Below are 25,584 nucleotides of genomic sequence, written 5' to 3'. Positions count from 1 at the left end.
ACTCTTACATAAGATTGCAAATACTCATCAAGTGGACAAAACAAGCAATTGTCACATTTATTTTAGGGGAAGCGTTTGATTGAAGTTTGGGGTTAGTTTAAGACTTTATGCATTTTTCCCCTATAAACAATCAATCATTTTGTTCATCACTATTTGTGTGCGTGTGTTTGCTTGTTTGTGTGTTGTTGGATGAGCTGGATCGCCCGCAGCAACACCAGGAGGACTTTGCTCGATGAAAGCCAGAATCTCTCTTACACATTCACGTACACTGTGAATGGTCCATGTGTGAAATAGTGGCGGGGATCCAGAGACGGGTCCAATAGGTGCTGGCACCGGAATCCACTTGTGTGTGTGTGTGTGTGTGTGTGTGTGTGTGTGTGTGTGTGTGTGTGTGTGTGTGTGTGTGTGTGTGTGTGTGTGTGTGTGTGGTGGGGGGGATTCACAGCACATCTCTCACAGGTTAAGGTTGGGCAGGAGCTCCCTAAAAAAGATCTTTTTGGGGGGGTTGAGTTTAGGAAAGGGGTTTTAAAGCCTCCCGTTTAGTGTGTAAATATTCATGAAGTGGTCCGGGCATCTCAGTAGCATATTGATGAGTGTTGAAGTGATTCCTAATGTGTCGAGAAGACGTCCCAGCAGGAGCTCAACTCTCTTTATCTGTTCGAGCAACGTGACCATTCCTCCGGCTTGAAAAACAGAACACTTCATTATTTCCACGACGACGTCAACACTTAAAAACGCCACGCTCGATCTTCGTCTCGCTCTCAGGGCCATTTAGGGTTTTCTTGTTTTGTTTTGGGGTTTTTTCAGTCAGGTACTTCAAAGTCATTGCATAACATTTCCACAGTCAACTTTGTGAACAATTTTGTTTAGATTTCCTGCAGGTCACGCACACACATGGATATTAATGTTGACTTGAAATATCATGTTTGCTGGCTTTTTATTGCACCCCACACATTCCTTTGAGGAAAGCCATTATAACTGCATTAAAAAATATTCTCAATTTAGTATTTTTAGTCTGTTACCAATGGTTAAGTGCTCTCAATTTATTTATTTATTTATTTATTTATTTATTTATTTATTTATTTATTTATTTTAGTTGCTTTGTATTATACTTTTATATTATGTTATATTATATCGTATTATGTCATAATTTATTATTAATAAGATGTGACTAGTCACTTGGTGTTCAACCAAAGATACAATCTGCTCTGCTAAGTTGCAAAAAGAAGACAGAGGATAAGTTTTTGTAGTTTTTGTACGGTGGTGAGTGCAAACAGGACAAAGGCGGGCTCGCTGATCCACATCTTGTCGCTCACTCGCTGCAACTATTTTTAACGCCAGTCGCTAATTAGCAACACGCTAATTAGCATGGGTGCACGCCGCAGGAGCTTGGACGATGACGTACGAATTCACACCTTGACGACCGCTTTGTGTCATCAAGTGGCATAATTGTTATCAGCAATCAAATACTCTGGTGTGTGTGTGTGTGTGTGTGTGTGTGTGTGTGTGTGTGTGTGTGTGTGTGTGTGTGTGTGTGTGTGTGTGTGTGTGCGTGCGTGCGTGCGTGCGTGCGTGCGTGCGTGCGTGCGTGCGTGCGTGCGTGCGTGCGTGTGTGTGTGTGTGTGTGTGCGTGCGTTGAGACAATCAATAATTGTATTGATCTTGGCTGAGACGATGTGATGTGTTTCAAGTACATTTTCTTCTTCACTCCATCAAAGAACCAATGTGTGTGTGTTTCTGTGTGTGTTTGTTCGTGCACACTTGTTAAATGTTCCTCAAAGTAGTCCACAAGAAGAGGATAAAAGTCTGGATTTTTTATTTTTTTTTTTGCCAGCAGAAAGTCCGATGATGGAATGAAAAACATGAAAAGATTCATAAGATGAAAGAATTACCAAAATTTGACACACAAAAAAAGATGATGCGGACAGATGGATGGATTCAAAGATGGACGAAATGAACAGATGAATGAAATGTTTGATTAAAAAAGATGGGCAGACGAAAAAAAATGCATAATGGAGAAACAAAAAATAGACAGAAAACATGTAGGTAAATATGAAAAAATCAATGGATCGAAGATAAAAAAAAATGAACGGGTGAAAAGATGAAACGATAAACAGACTCTAAAGACGAGCAGATGCAAAGAAAGGATGATCGAGAGACACAAGATGGATGAAGGAAGAGAAAGATGGATGACAGAAAGATGAGGGATGGACAGAAGTAAAGAGAGTGATGGACAGATGAGGATGAAGGTGAAGAAGGAGAGTCGTGATATCATCACTCCCGCTTCGTCATTGATTTCCTGAAACAACGTTTCCTCTCTTTGCTTTTATCAACCATCCATACTTCACCATACTACTTCTGTTTAAAAATACTTTTAAACCGTTTCGAAATCAGACACAATGAAGCACCGCAGTTGAACTTAGTGTATTTTATTGTAAAGCTATGAGGAAGAAGTAATTACATGTCATCATTTCTTTGATTTGCTCAGCAAAACCACCCCCCCCCCAAAAAACACTGACATTGATTCCAAAGTCAAACATGCGAATGGACAAAGAAGGAAGAAGGAAACAAAGCAACAACAAATAAAATAAAATAAAAAACACGTCATCACTCGACATTCCTTTGCTATAACATCATTAAAAAACTTCAATAAAAACATTAAATTAAAAGTGGACGAGCGGCGCGGCGAGCCTACGCGAGCCTACGAACAAGGACAAGCTTACGCGCCACGTTTCCTTCACACGCTTCGAGTATAGATACAAGATAATATATATATATATATATTTATATATATTCATATTTGTCATCTCATCAGAAAACAAAAAAAAAAAGTACAATTGCATGTACATAAAACTGTACAAAAAACAAGGCATCACTAGCATTGTTTCTATAGAAATATAACCAACCCACAGCAAGTCTACAAACAGGACAGGCTTCTTCTCAGTAATTCTAAAAAAAAAAAAGTTTCCTGCTTCAAAATTGGTAAAAGTTTCCGCAGGTGATATTTTCTTTTATTTTTTTGTTAGCTTTGTTGTGTGCGTCAGAAGGTTACAAAAGTTTTGTTTACAAACTTCTAATGCTAACTTGTTAGCCTAAAAACCTCTGCCACATACATAACAATTATGGCAAGAAAAAAAAAATGTCGGCTAGTTTGTTACATTTGAAAAATATTACCTTTTTTAATTCACAAAATTAGAACTCTACTGAAACAATTAACTGGATTGTAGCAAATTGATTTTTAACGTTTATTGGCACTTGTCATAGGTTTTGACTAAATTTGTTTTTTACATTAAATGAAGGTTGATTTAGTTTTAGCAGCCTGAATCATTCATAATTAACTGGGCCAGTTAAGAGCTTGTAAGAAAATGACAAGAGCCACATTTGTGAGTTAGTCATAAAAAAACGTTTTTTTTTAGCATTGATCAGTTTGTCACATTAGAAAAATACTGCAGTTCCTTTAAATAAAAAAGACATTTTTGTAAATAATAAAAGGTCAACCGAAAGATCACCAAATGATTCCTGAGCGCGGCACCGCTGCTGCTCACTGCTCCCCTTTCCCCCAGGGGATGGATCAAAATCATATGAGGACAAATTTCACCACACCCAGATGTGTGTGACGATAATCATTGGGACTTTTTTTTAACTTGAACTTGAATGACCATAAGATTTCATTTTTTCAGTCATTTGCACTACTCTTGTCTCACTTTATTTATTTTACGTAATGCAAACATGATTTTGCTAGCTTGAATGATTCGCACGTTAATAACTTGTGATTTAAGACTTCGAAACAAACATCTCGATGTAATTTGTGATTTGTCAACTATTTGTGGCTAAACTGGAGACCCGGTTACAAATTGGCATTTAACGTCATTGTTTGCACGGCTCATATGTTGGATCAAATCTGCATTCATATTTCTGGTTTTGATCCGTTTTGGTGTCAGAAAGTTGCAATTCTTGTTATTTAACACTTTTGAAAGACTGACTTGGTTTGTGGCGAGTTGTTGTGGTGGTGTGCCGATCAGGTGGCAATGGAGTTGGGAGGTATAAAAACACAGTGTGCCCGTTCATTTAAGTTTTGTTAAAAAGGGGAGAAATAAAATAAAATAAATAAAAATGTCGAGCACATATTGATACAGGAAACCAGTAATTGACTGATCAAATGGGAAAACTGACAGCCTCAAAACCTTTTTTATAAAGTCTGCTTATTTCATGCTCAAAATTATAATACACAATAAAAAAAAATTGAAAAAAAGATGAGTTGTGGTAAATGTCCTTTCCAACGCTTATCACTCCATTGGATAAAAACGTTGAAAATTTGAGTGTCAAATTGTTCATGATTTGTTCTGAATACAAAATACTTCAAAGAACTTTAACTATGTGTTCTTCTCCTTTTTCTATGTAATTTTTTTTTTAAACAACCTGCCTTTCCTCATCAAACCCGACTTTTCCGTTTTTAAAAACAAAATAATTCGGACTGTCGCCACTCGTGCGGTACACGCTACACAAGGCACCCTCTGGCGTTAATGTAAGACGCGCTCAGTGTTAGCATGTAGCGTGTGCGGGAGGGAGGAGCTTGGATAATGTCAGCTCGAATTTGTCAACAACTTTACTTTTCACTTTATGTGACAGTTGAAGAAATCAGCTATACTTTGAACAAGAGAGTTTGATTTTTGATACAAGAAGTGATTCATTATTGGAGAAATTTTCCAGTATAAATATTTTCAAGCGATGCAAGAATAGAAAACAAAACACTTTTGAGTTGTAGCAACTTATTAAATGTAGCTGCTGAAAAGTTCTTCCACAACAAGAACAATTTTGCAAACATGTTGGCATTTTTTAAATATTTTTGTTTGCTCAAGAAATCATATCATTTTAAAAAAAATTTTTTTGACCAAAAACATTCAACTCTATAACATAGGCGACTGTGCTATGAGACTAATAAACTGCTTCATCCTTAGGAGAGCCAGAGATGTAGCAAATGTTCTGAGATTTTTTTGTGCGTCTACTCATAATAGACATGTCTACCAAATTTCATGTGACGAAATCAAACACAAATCAGGAATTAGGGGTAATTTTATTGACCAACGATGATAGTGAAATTTCAAAGTGTTGTTTTCTGGCAGGCTAATAAATTAAAGTGGGTAAAAGAAAACTTTTTTTTTCTTTGCAGGGTCAAAAAGTCTCAAATTAAGACGAATAATTTGTGACACTGCCTTTAAACTTTAAAAAATGAACTGCACTCTTTCTCTCGCACGCACGCACACCCACCCACACACACATACATGCACACACACACACTAAAAACCAACAGAGGCGGCAAAAGGCCACAGAGGGTCAGCGGAGGTTAATTGGTGGCAAAGAGTAAATGTAACCTCCGTCCTCCATCTTTACCTCACGCAGCAAAACACACCGGCCGCTTGGGAGGTGCAAAGTGGAAAAAAATGACCCGATTCCTGACGGCCAGGGCGAGAGGAAAGATGAAGAGGAGGAGGAAGGAAGAGGCGTGAGTTGGGGCCTTGAAATGGAAATACTTCTTCATAAAGTACTTTTTATATTAACAGATTTGGAAGCAGATCACTCCAACAAAATAGGCATCAAAACCAAACTGAAACGTGGCCCTCAATTGGTGAAATTATAATAAGCAAATAAAATCCTTATGATGTCAACATTCTGGCTCCTCGCAGGATGAACAACAGTTGTTAATTATGAATATTATGTTGGGAATAATTTACATCCACTTGATTATTTGTGCTGATTTTTATTACGTTGTTTGACTTTCTTTGTTGATCAATTCTCTGTCAATCAAAATTGAATCGACAACAATCGCAAAAACATTTTGGATTCACTTGAATATTACTAATTACAACCTTGATGATGACGACAACGATGAAAGTTTCAGTTTTGACCTGGCAGTAACTTGTGGATAACTTCCCAACGATTTTGTCCCGTCACTAGCGCCCCCCCCCTTCCAAAAAAAGAAAAAATCTGCAGCGTCTGTACATGCAAAACTCATCAGTCCAGCAGCGTGACGTCACATGAGGTTTGCAATATTGTATTTACATATGGAATTAGGGGGGAAAAAAAGATTTCCTCCATGTGTTCACGAGGCAAATGTCCTCGTAAAACAAAGGATAAAAAACAAACATGCCAAGTTGTTTGACGTCCAGAAATTCTTCCCCTAAATCCAAAGAAAGAAGTTCAAAGTCAGGCTAGATAGTTTCACACAGAATAGTGAGAAAAGATTTACAACAAAGCCCACTCGAGGGGGAGGCGTCGGGTGGTGGGGTGAGATGGTGGGGGTGAAAAAAGAAGACACAAAGCAGTTTGTTGTTTACATTCTTTTCGTTTCCTCATTTACAGCTGATTGGCTGGCACAAAGCCAGGTGGGCGGGGCCTAGAGCAGTGGGCGTAAGGGAATGTGGGCTGTGCTAAAACACAACCAGGCACAGGTGAGGTGTTTAAGGGCAGGAGAGGTGCTCGGTGAAAGGTTTGCCGGAGGTGGTGAGGTATTCAGGAGAACCCATGAGGTGTTTCGGGCATCGGGCATTTATTTGGGTATGGAAAGGCTTTGGGGCTATGGTGAGGTATGAAGTGTGATCATTGAGGGACGTGAAATGTGTTTCACGTGTTAACGATGTGTTGAGGCGCTCACAAGCAATAAGGGAGGTGTTTGGGGTTGTAACAAAGGTGTTTGAGAGCTCAATGAAATGTTTAAAGAGGTGGTGAGTTGGTTGGAGAATCTGGTTTCCGCTGGGACAGTAAGGTGGTTTAATAGAGCAGGGTTGTAATTTGGGGTGGTGAGGTGTTCAGGGACTGTAAAGGTGCTGGGGTGCCAGCTGAGCTGATTGAGGGGTGAGGTGTTTAGGGGTAGGGGTAGTGTTTTTGGGTGGGCATGGAGGTGAATAGTTGGGCGGAATGGTATTTAGGGGACAGTGGAGGAAAGGTTTCAGAGCCTGGTAAGGTGTTGAGGGGGATAGTGAGGTGGGCTGGGGTGGTGTTTTTGTCAAGGTGTTCAAGTGAGCAGCGTCAAAGGGGAGTGACGCGGCACGGTCCTCCCTCACAGGTAGATCTCCCTCTTGGCGGCGTGGCCTGTGGGGGTGGTGGCCGAGTGGAACTCCACTGCCTGGCTGAGGGGGATCTCCTCCAGGCCGCAGTCTTTGGCAGGGGTCTGGCCGGCGGCCCCCAGGGGGTAGGCACTGCTGTAGGGCGTCATGAAGCGCATGTTAGCAACCCTGCCACCGCCCACACCACGCTCTTCCACGGGGACGGGCTTAGGACTGCCGTTAGCCACGGGTGGAGGCGGGTCGTGGGTGGCGTCCATCTCCTGGTAAGGCACGAAGGTGGACAGCTTCGGGGGAACGGCAGCCCCTTTGGGCACCTTGCGGTTCGGCGACGGCTGGCCGGGCATCCAGCATGAGTCCGAGTGGCCGAACTCGGTGCACTCACGCGTGCAGTTGCCCGTCATGGCCACGTCCGGGAGGGGCCTCAGATCTGAAAAACACAACATATGCTCAATAAGTTGTGTTGCCGTGACAACAATGAAAATAAACTTTAATTAACTTCATACAGTATATAAGGACAGCTTCCCCAAGGGATGGGGGACCTCCACGGGCTGCTTTTGATTAAAACTGTTATGTGTGAGCACATAGAAAAAGTGGAATTCATGCAACTCTCCAGGGCGTGACGAAAATGAAAAAGATGCACCGCTGTTAACATTGATTACACTCCAGTCAAAAAGTTTTGGTTCCAGTGACTACATGCTGCCAAATCATCCACAATCAATCAATGGATGCTCCATAGAAATTATTTTTGAAGGGGGTTGGGGTGCTCTGGAAAAGGGGTGTGCTAACTTTGACGGAATTTTAAAAGGGGTGAGCGGTGTAATACGTTTTGTGATGGTGCTTCTGTGATGCAAAATCATTCTGTCGATGTTTAATAAGATTTGTTAGATGCTTTTGAGGAGAATGCGGTGCTGAGCTTAGCGGTGCGTCAGCGCTGTGTCGGCTGTGTTAAACGATGTGCGTGAACAAAGCCAATTAGTAGCCCAACAGGAAGAAGAAGAAAAAAGAGAACGAATGATATTGAAGAAAAGTGGGAGAAGAAAGAATGCCGAAAAGGTCAGCGAGGCAAAAGGCAAATGTGAAGCGCGTATGCAGAAAGTAACCTTTCTCTCCCCACGCGTGACATTAGATCATTCTCTAATACCCCGGGCTCTGAGGAATAGAGGGTGCAAGGCGAGGAGGGGTGCCCGGGGGTTCTGTCCTGGCCGGTAAAAGCAGCCCCCCTCCCACTTGCCCCCCCAAATGGCGTCCGTCCGCTTGTTGTCAATTGAAATTCATGGCCTCCATTTTGCAGGCAGCAAGCGAGCGAGCGAGCGAGCGCCGCTGCTGACTCGCCAACACGCTCACTCACACATTTCTTATTCTCGCCTTTTATTATTCCCGCTGGCTGATGTACGGTTGGTTGGCGCTTGAAGGACTTCCTGAGTAAAAAATGCGGCTAATGCTGTGTCATGAACTTTGCATTTGGTCCTTTAAACGTGATTTCTATTCAATTGTCATACCATTGCGACCGACTATTTCCAACTTTCTCCCCTAAAGGTGAAACAATTCATCGATGATAGGGCAGGAGGCTCCGCTGGCAACTGGGTGAACGGGGAGCTGTCCAGAGTGCTGAAAACGTTCTGTTCTGCTCAGCGTGTATTTTTGTGGAGAACAAACGTCAACTGAAGACTTGCAAGTCAAGTATGAGTCATTCTTTTTTGTGGGTATCTTAAATTGACAATAATTTGATTAATTTGAATCCTTGGATTGAAGATTTAAGCGTCATTTTTTTAAAGGGATCATTTAAGTGTTACTTTTTGAAAAACCCATTTCATTTTTTTATGCACACTGAATTTAGAATTAATTTTAATAGTAACATTTGTATTGTTGAAAAATGATAGCAACTACCCCCCAACCAATCACCTTTGGGGGTCACATTCAAACTTTGTCTAGTGAGTGTTTATTCTCACTTCAACGACTTTTGCAGAAATTCTATTAAACGGCAATTACTTAAAGGACGCAGGGACGATGACGACGAAGGTGAGATGAAGATGGAGGGAAATAAGAGAGGGAGTGAAGGGAATAGAGCTCTTTCATGTGTCAGGTTTGGCAGTAAAGGAAGGAGATGGGAAATTATCAGCAAAAGAAAAATACTTGCAAAATATGAAATATAACAACAAAAAATGGAAAAGTTCCCCGCTATTTCAAAAACACCCTTGTCTCCATTCTTTAAATTATTCTATGGCGTCTGAAGGACAAAAAAAAAAAACAACACACAAAAGGCCTTTTTTTTTTTTTGCCTGTGTTTTTTCAATGAGCAATTTTCAGACCTTTTCACACAGTGATTGTGCAAAAGGTCTGTGTTGTTATTGGTGCCTTTCACACAGAACTTTTTTTTTTCTCCTCATCCACTGTCACACAACTGCTGGAAATCTTCTCACTCTCGCTTTTCTGCAAATGGTTTGTCATGCAGCCACAACAATGCTTTGTTAAGCATAAGATATGACCTCAGAAGTCATAAACTTCTCTTGGTCCCTCCCATCTACTTTGGTACCTTTCACACACAACAACAACAAGAAGAAAAATAAGAAAACGTTGTTGGTTGTAAGCTGTGTGAAAAGAAATTTGGATGGTTAAAATCAGTAAAAAAAAATAATCTGTTTTTAATGGCAGTGTGACTTTTTCTTTTTTGGGGAAATCCATTCCACTTGTACTCCATTCTAAGGTGGAAAATGTTGGTGTCCTTTTCCACAAGGCTTTGAAACTTTCACACAGTCCAGTCATACATAAGGAAAGAGAAATAATCACTTTTTGATGGTAGAGGTGACCAGTGTGAAACTAAGTGTGGAAAAATAGATGGTGGTTGTTAAACTTCACAGCCCCCGTTCCTTCTTTTGGCTAATCCCCTTTCACACATACACACACTGACCTGCCTCTGTTATGCCTTTGATACGACCTGAAAAGACAGGAAATTGTCATGGTCTCTCTCTTTGTGCCTTCTACCTTTCGTAGAAAACAGCCACATTGAGGGGGGGGGGGGGGGGGGGAATCTGGTTGTGAAGGGTGGCGTGAAATTCAGATTGTCCTGAATGAGGAGATGCATTCCATACTTGTGTGTGCCTGGGCGTGTTTGATGCTCGAGTTTTGTAGCGTTTTGTATTTTAACATTTGTGAAAGAATCGGACAGAAGGCGCCTGAAGCGACTTCAAGTGCAATAACGCTGCAGCAGCTTCTCCAGTACATAAATATTTGACCACTGCGAGTAGTGCGTATGTGTGCGTGTCAGAGTGTGTGTGTGTGTGTGTGTGTGTGTGTGTGTGTGTGTGTGTGTGTGTGTGTGTGTGTGTGTGTGTGTGTGTGTGTGTGTGTGTGTGTGTGTGTGTGCGTGTGAGAGGTCTTTAAAGCTGCAAGGTTTATTTTACTTTAAATTCACAAGCTGACCTGAATACAAAAATGGTGCCTTTTGTAGCATCCTTCTATTTTCTTTGTTGCTCGTCCTCATTAGGTTGCGGGTGAGTTGGAGTTGATCACAGGCATAAACCTTGGAATGTTAGCCAGCCAATTGATAGAAATAGGCTACCAATCACTTACACTGATATTTAGACGATTTCGTTAACAAATAAAAAATATAGGCTTTAAATTCAAAAACTACCTTTGCAAGACACAAGACAGTATTGTTGAGTTCATGGAGAAATATTAGTAAAGTAGATCAAATATAGACTAGGTGCCACACTTCGAAGGTCAAAATAGCAGCATGGTCGTTTCTGATGCAATGGCGATTGGTGGCGAGTAATGGAAACATGCAAGAGTAGTTTTCTGTCGTATCAGATGAGAGCGGAAGCGTTTCAGTTTTCTCTCATTGTAAATGCAAATGCTGTGGTTATCTTTTGGAAGGCGATTGATGGCGAGTGGTGGTGATTGATGGCGAGGGGTGGCGATTGATGGCGAGTAGTTGGGACATACATTTTTTCCCTGTTGTGTCATTCGAGAGTAGGAGTTTTTCTGTTTCAAATCTGTGTTGCCTGGTTCAAACCCTTTGAGACACAAATGTGTCATGGGAATCTCTTAAATGTCATAACTTTGTGGCAATTGATGGCACACATCTAGTTTATTTGATTTATTGGTGCGGGTTTTTAGAGCAGAAAAAAATGGTGCATGTGTGGAGACAGCTTTCTGTCATTGAAATACATCAGAAAATACACAATGACGAGTGATGGACGTGCTCATAGTGTTTTCTGTTGCATCAAAAAAAGAAAAGTTTTAATTTTCCATTTTTAAATCACATCCGAATAGCGTGCGGCCGATTGATAGCGCATGATTGACGCATCCACACGTTGTTGTTTTCCATCATGTCATATGAGCGCATTGGAGCTGTCATCGTGTTGTAGATTAAAAGCGTTGTTGGCGTTAACCCGCACATGAAAACAGGAAGCGCCCTTCTCGCTGGAAATAAGTGACCCCGCCCCCCCTCTTGGCACCCCGTCGCCGTCTGGATGCGCCACGCTCGCACCCGCCAGAACGTAAATAACATCAACAGCAAAGTAAATCGACGCACATCTGAGGCAGTACAGAATTAGCGGCGGTTTGACAACAACGAAGATGATTATTAATAGAAGAAGAAGAAGAAAGAGAAGGAAGAGTGGTTGTCATCCCTGCGGTCTGGCCCTACTATGACAGGAAAATTCAATTATCCAACAAAAGTGAATAAATTTGCAGAGTCGGCGCCCGCGGCGGTAAAATCTCCCAGGATGCACTAAGGAGCAAGTGAAGGTGGGAGGGGCCACGGGGACCAGGGGACTCATTAATGGGACGCCGCCATCTTGGAATTATGCAGAAAGCAAAAAAAAGACACCATGCGAGAGTAAGAACTTCCTCACAAACATGAGTGAAGTCATTGAAAACTTCCCAAGTGACAGTGAATGATTTGATTTCAAATAATGAAAACATTTACATAGGAAAGTGAAAAGTTCCATAAGGAAAGCAGGAAGCGTAAGAAAATAGGAAGTGAAAGTATCCACCATATAGTAGCAACAACAGAAAAACAATAACATACATTTGGGCAAAGTGGAACACGGCAAGAAAGATATTTTGTCATCTTCTTTGGGAGCAAAATGAGAAAAGTGTTAAATTATGAGTGAGGTTCTTTCTCACAACTTCGCAGATATCACCATTACACAAAAAAATCATTAACGCACACACGCAGGCGGTCACACGACAACAATGCGGCAACGCGCATACATTAAGAACATAAAAGTTTTTTTTTTCTTGGAAGCGTTCCAGTAAAATTCTGTCAAAAAAAGTTTTCCCGGGAGCAAGTTGACTTAGAGGAAGCTTTAAACTTCCTGAAGATGGAGAAACTTCTACAAGTTCGCTTGAGTCTTCATCAACAACAATGAGGCTTTGTTTTTTGTGCGTGGGTGTACGCATTTGTAATATTTTTTTTTTCCCAAATGAAGTAAAGAAACTTTTGGATTTACCACACGGTGTTCACACGAGGACATACTGGTCATACATGCACGCGCAGGAACAACACGTACACGCGCGCGCTCCCGCACAGTCCAAGATTGGTTGTTGTATTGCGGCTTTGTGTGGGAGATAAAAGAGGAAGTTGTTATCAGGCGGTGTTCGGCGTGAAATGAACAAATAAGGCGTAGCCGCACTAAATGTGACAGTGCCCCGGGGTCCGCTTTGCCCACTCCGCTATGTGGCGCCACATAGCTGCCGCGGGGCGCTCTCAAGCAAAAAAAAAAAATGCAGCCAAAAGTTTAGAATCGCGCACACCATCAGGTTGCGTGGAAGTGTGAGAGCCAATGTGAGTCTTTGTGAGTCGAGTTGTGTGTACTCCTTCCGCGTATCTCCACTTTTGTGTATGGAGCGAGCATCATCCATCTTTCGCGCCGTTCAAAATCTTGATCTCCCTCGCTCCCTTGCACCCCCGCGCTCATAGTCTCTCCTTTGTAACTGATCCCAGCTCGCTGCGTAACGAGGCGCTGGGCCGTGAGGCGGGAGATAGTCTCATTTGCATACGTAACGAAGCAAACCAGCGGGAGAAAGAAGGAAAAAATAAAAGGATTTGTTAACGTTGGAATTGGGATTTTTTTTTCCCTCTTCCCCGCGGCGTTTTTGACGGCCGTCGAGGAAGCCGGCGGGTAATTTCTTTGCCGTTTATTTGCATGACGACGGCGGGGGAGGTGGAAGAGGATGGTTACGGTCATCCCATCGGCTTCTTTCTTCATCGTCCCTGTGTTAAATGTTGAAGATAAAAAAAACAGAAACGAGTTTCTGACTGTTTTCCGTGTTTTCCCCCTGCAAAATTCCATGATATAGTTTTTGAGTTTTTTTTTTTCCTTTGCCTAATCTGTGATGCAAAAGAATTACGGCGTGAAGCCGAGCCGTTATCTCGTTCATGCAGCACGAGAGCAAGCGGGAGAAAAAGCGCAAGGAGGTTGAATAATGAATCAAACACGCTCCCCACTCGTGCCGCGCACATTTCCCGCAGCGTGCGTTAAATATTGAGTGGCCCCCTTTCACGCAAACGTGGGGAACGGCAGTGATGTGTCAAAACTCACAACAATGACCCCACGACCCGCCGTCGACTTTTTATCCTGAATTTTTCTTGATATGCTTTTGCGCGGTTTCAACTTTTCCTTTCGCATGTTCGGTGTCGGTACTTTTCAGAACTATGGTGTTAAACACGGTCGTCCTGGTTTTGCATTTTACATGCATGGCGTAACACAAAACAGTGAAAACAAAGGGCAGACAACGGGAGCAGACAAGTTTCAGCCTGACACTCACTTCGTTGCACTTTTATTTATTTATCGATTTGTTTATTTATTTATATATATATATTATATAATATTATATCTATTTATTTATTTATTTATTTGAAAAATCCTGCATCTGATATTTCCTCAGAAGTTGGGACATTAATTAATCCATCTTTCACACAGCTCAATAAATTTGACAGTATTCCAAAATTAAAAAAAAAAAAAATTCTCAAGAAGCAAATCAGGGGGACAAAAGTTCAGCATTGAGGGTCAGTGAAACAGAAGCCCCCTTTTTATGCACAGTTCTGCCTCAGCTACTTTCTTAGAAGTACAAAAATGAGATTTTAAATTTCAGCTGCCAATTTAGACTCTTATTTTCCGACAGAACAATAACAATACTGACGTCACCAAATTGACAATATTGTCTTCAGCCGCATTTAACGGAGATCAAATACGCAACGGAAGAAGCGATGTCAAACTCTTACTTTAAGGGGCATTGAGGGAGTTGCCCCTGACAGCAAAGTCAGCCCTTTTTAGGTTAGCGATGCTAACAAACTGCCAAATAACGCCTGATGAAAATAAACTGTGTATTAGTGTATTCAGGTCTTGTGCGTAATAGCACCTCCTGTAACTGAGCAGTGATTAGTGTGAAGTTCAGTAGAAAGACGAGGGAAAATCATCCGAGTGACTCTTTACGCTTCATTACACGCACACACAGACACACAAAGACACGCACACAACCGGACCCCCGGGAAGTCTCAAGTCAACCAGCAGGGGTCAAGGGGCACCAGGAAATGGACAGGAAGTGGACCGTGGAGGACAGGGCTGGTGTCTGAGAGAGCGACACAACTGGAGCAGAACAACATGGACCCTCTAGACAAGCACACACACGCACACACGCACAGACACACACATACACACCTCTTAATGTCCCCTAAGCCAACAAATGTGAAGGATGTGATGCGACGTCTGACGCGTGCATTTGCAGTCAACGAGCCTGGGAGGCTTTAGCCCCGCCCCCCAGCATCAGCTCGGCCAATGGGACGCCGGCGGCTATGAGAAGAGTTTACTGTAGTGACTGGAAAGTCAGACGGCAAATCGGAAGGTCGAAGAGAGCTCATTTCTCTTGTTCCCGAAGGAAGTGTGTGTACGCGTGTGTGCGTATGTGCACGCATGACATTTTTCTGCTTATCATGTAAATGCTTTCTCAAGTGTGTTTATTTTTGTCTGTGTGATTGCATGCATTTCAGTTGTGTGTTTGTGTATGTGTGTTACAGTGCATTGTACCTTCATAGAATATCGTTTTGCACTATTTTATATATACGTGTGTGTGTGTGTGTGTGTGTGTGTGTGTGTGTGTGTGTGTGTGTGTGTGTGTGTGTGTGTGTGTGTGTGTGTGTGTGTGTGTGTGTGTGTGTGTGTGCGCGTACAAGCGTGAATTATGTGTGTGTATATTTCGATTGTGTGCATGTCTTACTTCCATTTAATCTCTTTCCATGTGTGTGAATGTGAGTGTGTGTTGTGTGTGTGTCTGTTACAGTAAGACTGTGTGTGTGTGTGTGTGTGTGTGTGTGTGTGTGTGTGTGTGTGTGTGTGTGTGTGTGTGTGTGTGTGTGTGTGTGTGTGTGTGTGTGTGTGAGGCGTGCATGCACGTGTGCGTGCATTGGTTTACTATAGCCAGTGGCACCAGTGACCCATGTTGGCCTTGGTGTGTTTTTATCTGTGCTTGTGTGACCCGAATTGTAAATACAGAATCCTGCACCAAGCTGTGTGTGCTGTGAGTGAGCATGTGTGTGTGTGTGTGTGTGTGTGTGTGTGTTTGTGATTGTGTATGTGACTGCATGTGATATGAATTATGAGCATCAGCCTCCCTGTGACCCTGATGCGTGTCCGCGCTGTATGACTTTGTATAGTGCATATCAATGCGCATGTTATCTGTTCAGTGTGTGTGTGTGTGTGTGTGTGTGTGTGTGTGTGTGTGTGTGTGTGTGTGTTAGGTTAATTGGGGGGAGGCGTTTTAAGTGTTGCCCGGGGAGATGCGCACCCGCCATTGCTGCCGTCCCTTCATTGGCTATTCAGCACCACACTCTGAACCAAACAATCCACCGATGTATAGCTGGAGGAGGTGGAAGGCGGCGGTGGAGGTGATGGAGGGGGATCGCTGCCGCAAGCATAGTCACCAAGGATGGCTCGTGGCTGGACTGAGCCGGAGCAGGAGCAAGCCCCTGTGCTGGAGCTCAAGGGGAGGCTAATCCTTACACGCAGAGGAGCCGATAATATCCCAGGATTAAGCGGGGGAAGACAGCACTAACTCATCGTGGCGCTACCCCCTCTGTCGAAAAACACTTTCACAGCACTTGACTTTGCTCCACCGTGTCGTGCGCCACGTCAAAGGCAGCGTCATAGAACGAGGGCAAGGGCAATTCGCCCTGCTTCTCATGCAGTCTGACTTTCATGACATACATAATGGTGAAGTCTGCATTTCACACAGAACCCAGCATCATATTGTCACACAACAACAATCAGATTGTTTCGATTGCGGGAAAGGGGCTCGAGAGGCCCACAGACTGAATTGAAAATGGAAGTGGAGATATGGCTTTTTTTTTTTCCTTTGCTTCCGAGACAAAAGTCGTTATGATTGTGTGCATTTAAATCTCTATATTTTCACGATTTCAATTTTGTTGCTTCTCTATATGATTTCTTTTTCTCATATTCTATAACTCCCCTCTCTCCACTAGATTTCTTTTACCCTGGAGCTCATCGCTCTCATTGATCTTCCTTCTTCTCAGGATCTTCCATCTTCACCACCTCTCGATCTTATCTCTTTCTTCACCAACTCTACTTCACCCCTCTCATGTCGACTGCCTTCTCACCTCTAGTTCTCAGATCTGAACTTTTTCAGATATCTTCTGTTCCCCCCTTGAGCTCCTTACCCACTCGAGTTCTCATCTCTCTCCTGTAGAGCTTCTGTGTCCTTCTCTAGATCTTTACCCCTTTTTTTCTCTTAATTATCAAATCTTCTACTCTGTAACTCCTCGCTTCAAGTCTCCAACTCATATCGCTCCTCCGTTCTACTCTAGATAGATCCTCACAAATATCTTATTTTCTCCACCTGTTCTCTCGTCTTGTCCCGAGCGTCTTTCCGTCCTCTAGATCTTCTACATTAGATTTTCTTCTTCCCTTCTAGATCCGGATCTACTGAAAAACTCATTCCTCTCGTCTACTCTTGAGTGGTTTATCTTCTGTAGCGCTACTCTAGCTCTTTTCCGACATAAAGAAAAAAAATCCTCTACCTCTCCTTTAGTTCTCTTCTCCACTCGAGCATAGCTTTCCTTCTTCTTTCGGTAGCTCCCCTTCCTTTCTCCTTCTCATCTACACAAAACAAGTCAAACATCATATTTACTCACGTCTCATTCCTCCTACTCCATCACTCTCATCCTTCTCCTCTCTCATCTTCGCCACAGGTGACCACCAAGGCACTGTGACTGTGTGTATCTGTGTCTGTGTGAGTTTGCGTGTGTGTGCCTGCGTGCGAGTTTGTGTCCTGGGAAGTGGATTATCGCGGTGGTCTGCAGGAGTCAGCCGGCAGCCGAGCAGAAAGCTTTAATGAGAAGTCGCTGTTTACTGGGGACAGACTGGGACCCGCACACACATACACACAGGCACACTTGAAGCACACACTGTAACTATTGCAGTAATAGAGGTTGGAAGGTTCCTTCTACAAACTAGTCGGCTCTGTGTTTCCTCATTAAGGAGGACAGTTGGGACACTCACAAAGGCACACACACATGCACGCACAAAGATTTTTCACAGGATGGCTTACAGGTTTAAAAATATGTTTCAAAGACATTTTTAAGGCCACTTTGGTCAAATTCAACATCTCGCCTTCATTAAATTTAACAACAAGGTGTGGGTGATAATGAGATCAAATGATACCAACAATTATTTCTGCCTGTCTTTGTGGTTATAGGCCTTGAGTGTATTTGATCTTCCGGTATCTATCTATGTCAGCTGTTGCCTTCAGGGACATTCTGAAATCACAGCTTTCCTGTTGCACAACAACTGAGCGATGGTTCCAAATACCTCCAACTATCTATCTACTGTACTTGTATGATGTCTATCCGTTCATCGAACCAGCTTGTGTTTGGCCTTCAGGGACGGTCTGAAACGTCCTCTCACATGGCAACGGAAGTATATTCATCCATCTATCAAATCTAGTCCTTTGCCTTGAGGGAAGTTCTGAAATCATGTCTTCAGTCTCAATTTGAAGTGAGATGAAAAATGTATCTAACTTGTTATTTAATTTATCCACCAACACCAAAGTGGATCTATCTTGTTATTTAATTTATCCACTAAAATCTTGTATGAAATAGTTGTCAGATCAGAGACAATTGTTTTTAACATAACTTCTCTGTTGGGATTACATATAATTGGAGAGCAACTTTTTTTTCCAACAGAATAGGGCAGAAGAGGTTTTTATCTGTTAAACTTTACACCCCCGTCCCTGCTTTCACACAAACCACCATCCCACCCCAGCAAGCCTCGGATACCACGGCTACTATACTATGCTAATTGCCAGAAGACTAGTCAAACAACTGTTCTCCCATTGATAAAGCCACAAATGCCGGATAAACTTCAAACCGCCCCGTCCCTGCTGTACCTTTTCAATCAGCCATCATTTCCCCCTATTAAACATTGAATACAACCTCAGAATCCAGAAAATGAATAGCTCTCCTTTTTCTTGAGTTTCTCATGTTAGCTCATTTCACACAAATGGGTTTTGATGGTGACGTGTGAAAAGGGCTAATGAAATTCTCGGTGGGAGGTTGGTTCAATATGATTTATTGTCACCTTTTCTTCCGATGTGCGAATACGACCCTTTAGCGCTTGCAGATGCAGACAGTGTGCGGCTCGTAAAAAAAGAAAATTAAATTAGCGCTGAGCTTTTTTAACGTCCATTTCGCGTTGCCACTTTAAGCGGGGCAAGCGCTTAATAAACTCTCATTATTCTCTGATTCACGGCGCCAAAACAAGGCTCCACTCCCGACGCTGTTAATTTGTGACGCGCGGCCGCTAAACACTTGGTTAGCTTTATCTGCCATCGTAACGTGTGCGCCGCGGCGCTTTATTAGCACTTACGCCGGCCTTCATTTGGCTGCGGTTAAATCCAACTCTTCTTTTCAAAGGGTTTTTGGCCTCTCAAGGGAATCAGCCGCTATAAGCTATGTTTAACAGCACAGAAAAATAGCAAGTAGCTGCTAAGTATTTCCTTCTAAAATAAAAAAAAAAAACCTTTTTCCCCAAAGCAACCTAAAACAATATATTGTTTGTTGTCTTATATTTTGAATTGATTTTGAAAACGACTGTATTTTTAGGTAGGTTTTTTCAGACTTGTTTTGTGTTATGACACGTATAACGAATGTAGCTACGTTTAGCTACGTGAAGCCGGCATATGGGATTAAAAACTATGTAAAAAGCACCAGGGACTGGATGGCGACCAGCATGGGGTGTACCCCGCCCTGAGACAGCCAGTTTGTGAGAATAAGCAGTTCAGAAAATGGATGTATGGATGGATGGATGCACAACATAAAAAAAATCACTTGGCTCAATTGACCCTAATTACACTAACATGGGTGCTTCAAACTAAAATGGCCAATTTCCTAAAACTGAATCAAGTGTCATGTTGCCACATGAAAGCAGCTGCCAGGGCTAAATTAAATTAAATTAAAAAAAGATGTCCCTAAGATGGCTATTTCAAATCAAAATGGCTGACTTCCTGTTTCCTTTCAGGCATGACTTCCTGAGATATATTTATGGGTCAACACAAGATGGATATTCCTACCATATGTATGTTGATAAGTCAAACTGGCTATGGGGGCTCTTTTTTTTTTTTTTGTGAGACTTAAAAGGAAAAAATCAGTCTGTGTTGCACGCTTGACTTGTGGCACCCACACACAGTCTTCTAGTGTGGAGTGTGGCAAAATGGATGACTGCATATGCACACACACGCACAGTATCTGTGTTGGTTGGTGTGTGTGGTGTCCAGAGAGTGGGGATGGTGATTAGTGTTGGGATTCTGGGACTGTGGCCTCAGTTTTCATTAAGAGCCATAAACTCACGTGTTACATCACCGCACAGACACCATGTGTGTGTGTATGTGTGTGTTTGTGTGTGTGTGTGTGTGCGCACGTGTGCATTTGACCGAGCTTTGAAGACAGGCAAGTGCGAACGAGAAAGATGTTGTTTATCATGGCAGTAATTAAGCCCGCTGTTCAACTTTAATTAAAATATAACAGCAGCACTAAATATGAACACACACGCACACAAAATACATTTTTAGCTGGCTATTTGCCACCAAAGATAACGCAACATAAATTGCGATAAGAAGCGGCATGATCCGATGTTCATGATCCAAAAAAGGCCTGAAACCAAATGAGATTAAAATGTGAGCTGGGGAATGTTAATTATTAGGGAAACCTCAATTAAAATCAAAATGGCTTCCTACAAATATAAATGCACGGCCGTGGGCAAAAGTCTTGGGATGCCACGAGCTTAATACGACACACTTAGCAGGATTATACCAATGTTGCTGTTTAATGAATTAAATCAATAAACTAAACCAAAAACGCAAAAGAATTTTGTGGGTCTGCTTATACTAGACATTTAGCATCTGGGTCTAAAAATTTTAAGTTGCGTAAATGGCCAAAATAAGCCTAAAATATCTGCTTCAAACCATAATGGCAAACTTTCAGTGACACTTTGAGCACTGCTTCTTTCTTTTTTTTGTGGGTCTAGTCATGATTGATATGCCTACCAAATTTAATGGTGAATTAATCAACACACTACATAAGCTCAGCACGACTTTATTCTCATAAAAACGTGTGAATACAAATCATCATCATAAATACAGGCACAGGCACAATCTCCTGCTATACCCCCCCCCCCCCTCAAGTAATGACTACATCCCATAATACACACACACACACACACACACACACACATACATACACACACACACAACCTACTATTACTGACACGCAATAAATAGTCCATTCAACTATTAGGTATTGATGCGAAGAAAGGCTTGATTGACAGCTTGCGTGGAGGGCGGGACTTAAGATAAATTGATCAAATGTTTTGGTATGTTACATAGTAACACTTTCCGGTTTGTTAACAAAAGCCGTATGAGCAATTATCATTCCAAGTCATGACTTCTTTGCAAAGCAGTGCATTTAATTACTCTGATGTGGCATCACATATTTGAAAGGTTGATGTTAATGGTTTTAGTATTAGCGTGATGGATGCTTAAATTTGTATACCGTTTTCAGTGATTTTTTTTTTTTTTGTCAGACAATGAATTACTTGGTAGCGCTTTAACCCTAACCTTGACTTACAAATTTAATGTGCCTTCACCAAGCTCATAGTTTAATTTACATGTATATGAAATTATATTTTCTTATTGAAATGGATTGAAATTTAATTAATCCATTTCCAGTCTTCAGAAAGAACGCTACAATTTTGTTGTTGTTTTTAACAGAGAAAATTGCGCTTATCTGAAAGAACACTCATCGTCTCCATGCCATTTGACACTCATGTCAATAGCATTCATAATAGCCACCTATCCTAGCCTAGCGCTCTACCCTAGCCACATTGCCCAGCAGGCTAGCCTGCCCACTTAGCCTAGCAACTAGTACAGAACCCGTTGAAATATCAGAGACTTTAACAAGCAATTAAAGGAAAACTGCTTTTTAGGTAGAAGTTTTTTTTTGAATTGCTAATAATGCAACAAAGCTAAACGATCATGTGGTTGCTGTCATTGTTTGAACACGTCACACTATTAAATGTTGTGGTATTACTGTCAATTCTTTGAACAGGGAATCCACTGCTTTCAGGAAGCCACGATGAACACCTATCATTTGTGAAATATGATTATTGGGAGTAGTTACTATCTGTAATATAAAATTTGCATTAGTTTTTTTTATACACATTTTCAGTTATTACCAAGCACAAAAAAATAAATATATATATAAAAATGTGTTGTGCCATTGGAATTCATTTGTTCTTTTTTGGATTTGATTTTAGGTCTCCGTTTGGAGGTTAGTACTTTGAGTATTTGAGTGTGTAGTTAGGGTTGGTTTAGGACTAGGGTTTGAAGGGAGAGTGTTTTTTGAAATTCAAGATCAAGTTTGTGTTAGTCGGCTAAGGTTAGTCAAGGTGAACATTTATTAAGTTGACTGGTAATTTGGCAAGTTTACTCACCTCATAAGTTTATATGTATCAGTAGCTCAGATTCAAAAAGGTTGGTGACCCCTCGCAGGATTAGTTAGAGTTAGTTACAATATTTTAGTGGCTATTTCTAGAGTACATTATGGATAGGTTTCAATTAAGATTTGGCTTTAGATGGTTAGGGTTAGTTGGGTTAAAGTAAGTGAATTCATAGTTAGAAGATTTGATTCGGGTAAATAATAGTTAGGGGACTGAGATTCGGATCGAATTAGGGAGTTTAGGGTATGTTTGTTAAAGTTTATGATTACAGCTTTAGAGTTCTGGGTTTTTAGGTTAGTTGAAAGTCGTGGTTAGTAGGTTAGGTTCTGTTACGGTTAATTGGTAAGGAGAACAGTGGCTACCCAGAGATTTCACTGGAGTTAGGATTGGGGTGTAATATCTTAAACTGATTAGTTTTTCCGGGTGTAGTTTTAGGTTTAGTTTGGTTGATGTTAGTTGCTTAAGGCTGTATGGTTTAATTTTGGATAAGTGATATGGTTTGAGGATTAGAGTAGGATTAGGGTTTAGAGTTGGGGTTTGAAGTTGGGTTAGTTGAGTTTACTGTTAGTAGATTTAGGGTTGGTTCATTTGGGTTAGATTCAAGATGCTTGTTATGGATCTATGGAAACCCTGTTTAAACTGCGATCGTACTTCCTGTTACATCGTGTTTAAAACATACTCAATGAAAAGAAGCTCTGGGGTTTTTTTTTTGGCCAGTGGTTTTACAGTATTTTAAAAGTATTTTAACAATTAAATTCTTTAAGACCAATTCAAAAAACAAATAAATAAATAAATAAATAATTCTCACTTTTCTGGCAGGAATTCTGTCCAGTGAGAGCCATTGGAATTTTCACCCTGTCCTCCGAAACAAGCATAAATTAAGTTTAAAAAAAAAGTAACCCTAATGCTGGGAAAAAAACAAAAAGGTGAAAAAGAAAAAATCGATAATCCAGTCAGTCCATGGGAGTCCCAAAAACGTTTTCCTCATTCCAAGAAAGCACAAAAACTCATTCAGGAGCGTGGGAAAAAAATCTATTCAAATGCAACAAAGACTGGGAAAAAAGCGCAATACGTAGTGTTAAAAATGGACCAGGAAGAATAAAAAAAGAAGACAAAAAAAGTGTCTTTGGGACTTTTTTGTCTTAAGGAAGTCTTTTTAGTCCGGCCGCCCTCTCCGGCTGGCTGCTGGACGACGCTGCACCTACGAGAGGATAGACACGCAACGTCTTACAGCTCAGTTCACCTCAGGTCGCGCCAGGCACAAGAGCACAGTCCATGCAAAAAAAAAAAAAAAAAAAGAAAACAAAAAGAAAAATTCAAAAAATGGTGGGAGAGATGGGATTTCAAAATAGTAGTGGCTTGAAAAAAATGTACCAGCGCAGTAAAGCAAAATGGATTCTTGTAAGAAAAAAAAATAGTATGCACATTTCTCATCATTTGACATCAAACACAAGACTAAGAATATAAAACCTTTGAAAAAATGCACAATATGCAAATTGAATGCGTATTTAGATTCAGTAAACAAAAGCAAAGACCATAAACGTCACCTATAAAACACCGAGATGTTTATTTTTATATGAAATCAAAGAGTCATAGCATCATGAGCCATGGTTAGCATCACAACGGCAGTCTACTCGCTAACTAAGTTAAACAAGTTAGCACTTAGCACACATTCCGAAGCGGTCATTTTAGTCTTATGTGGCTCAATTGCAAAATACTGGTTTATAAAACAAAACAAAAACTAAGCCGTTTTGACTTAGCAGCATGAAATGGGGTAGACATGTCTATCATGATTCACAAAAAGTCAATGAAGGCATGCCAAAAAAAACAAATCTACCATTTTGACTCAAAGCAGACATTTTTGGCTCAACTAGATTTAAATAAAAAATAAAAGTCAATACTTGAAGCCAGTTTAGTTAGCAACACGATATTTGCTAAACATGAGTAGACCCACAAAAAAATCTCAGAAACCTTGCCTGAGAATACAGAGTAAATCTGCCTGAAGCAGCCACTTTAGGCTCTGGAGAGATTTATGAATACATATACTTAACCGCGCTAATAAAGTGTGATTGAAGTATGAAATAAAAATGATGCGGCTTGGCGTGTTCCTCATTACAAATGGTCTCTTCTGACTGCAGTCATTTACACTCCGCTGAGGAAATACAGCAAATATTTGTTTTATGCTAATGAGCGGCGCATGTCGCAAGCAGATTGCCTCAAAGCAAACAAACACATCAGCAAAGAAGTCCTGCGTGCCGCCGGACGTTTTCACAAGATGGTCGCAGCTCCTTCAAGACGCTAAAATGCACTAATGGCCGCCACTCACGTTTAATGTCCATGGAAATGAATCTTTAATGGGGGTCTTCACCCGACGCCATGTAGTTAAACATAGGCACGGTTAGCGTACACTCAATCTACATCACTGGTAAATAACATCATGCTGAAATACAAACAAATTTTAAGCCACAAAAAAACGGCATCACTATTCGCTCTTTGAGTTGTTGCCAACTGTTTACACAAGATGTCCCTTTTTGATGTTTGTCGAGTCAATTTTGCTAAAAATTCAATTGATGGTGTCAAGCTGGTCATTGTTAGTTATTTTTATGACGTTTTAAATGATCCTGATACATTGGGTAGTAATAAATGTATGGCAAAGTGACTTCCTTCCCTCAATAGTTTTTTCCCACTTAAATGGATGCGCTAGCTCAGACAAGACAAGTCGCAGTCAGAGTGAAGGTGAAGATGGCAAGCGTGTTGTGTTGCACATGAAAAAGACACCAGTGACGCACTTCCGACTTGACCGGCTGCAGTCAAGGTAATTTTTTTTTTCCAGTCTGTCAAAGGCGAGTGGAAAAAGAAAGTCAGAAAAAAGGAATCGAGAGAAAAAAAGACCACACGAGAGAAGAGGAGACAAGATGAGATGAGATGAGATGAGATGAGATGAGGAAGCATTGAGAGGACAAAACACTCCAGAAGAAGAATGACACGTGGGTCACACCTTCAACAATAAACAGAAAAAGGAGACGAGTGTGTGTGTGTGTGTGTGTGTGTGTGTGTGTGTGTGTGTGTGTGTGTGTGTGTGTGTGTGTGTGTGTGTGTGTGTGATTTCAATTGTTTAAGAACACTAAAAAGAGTCTCGTTGTCGGTCGGCAATGATTGTTGGTCTCCAGCTTCTGTTTTCTCCTCTTCTTCCTCCTTTTGTACTTTCTCTTCATCCGCTTCTCTCTCCTGATACTCATTTTCTCCTCATCTCTCTTTATCAATTTCTTCCTCATCTTCATCTTCCTCCTCATTTATCTCCTCCGCCTCATCATTATTTTAACTTTTCCTTCTCTCCTCCCCTTTTGCATTTGTCTCCTTTTCTTCTCTCGTCTTTGTCCTGCATCTCACTATCTCCTTCCTCATCGTCATTTTCTTTTTCTGCTCTCTTCTCTTTCTCCACGTCCCTTCTTCCTGCTCCTGCTGCTACTCATTTTCCCTCTTCCTCCTCCTCTTCTTCCTCCCAGTCG

The 25,584-nt window shown here is 41.4% G+C and overlaps 1 protein-coding gene across 1 annotated transcript in view; it reads right to left on the bottom strand.

Moving 5' to 3' along the window:
- Window positions 1-2,516: 2,516 nt before the first annotated feature.
- Window positions 2,517-25,584, bottom strand: part of LOC147060446 (protocadherin-1-like) — a 76,754-nt gene continuing 53,686 nt past the window's right edge. Inside the window, exon 5 of the mRNA XM_085900255.1 lies at window positions 2,517-7,491. Coding sequence (XP_085756381.1) covers window positions 7,058-7,491 — 434 coding nt within the window. The 3' untranslated portion in view covers window positions 2,517-7,057. The remainder of the gene's footprint in view (window positions 7,492-25,584) is intronic.

The sequence above is a fragment of the Syngnathus leptorhynchus genome, chromosome 2 (genome assembly GCF_054491065.1).
Source record: "Syngnathus leptorhynchus isolate UIUO chromosome 2, UIUO_Slep, whole genome shotgun sequence".
Lineage (NCBI taxonomy): Eukaryota > Metazoa > Chordata > Actinopteri > Syngnathiformes > Syngnathidae > Syngnathus > Syngnathus leptorhynchus.
The sequence above is the reverse complement of the archived record's forward strand: the minus strand, read 5'-3'. Positions and strand labels throughout refer to the sequence as shown.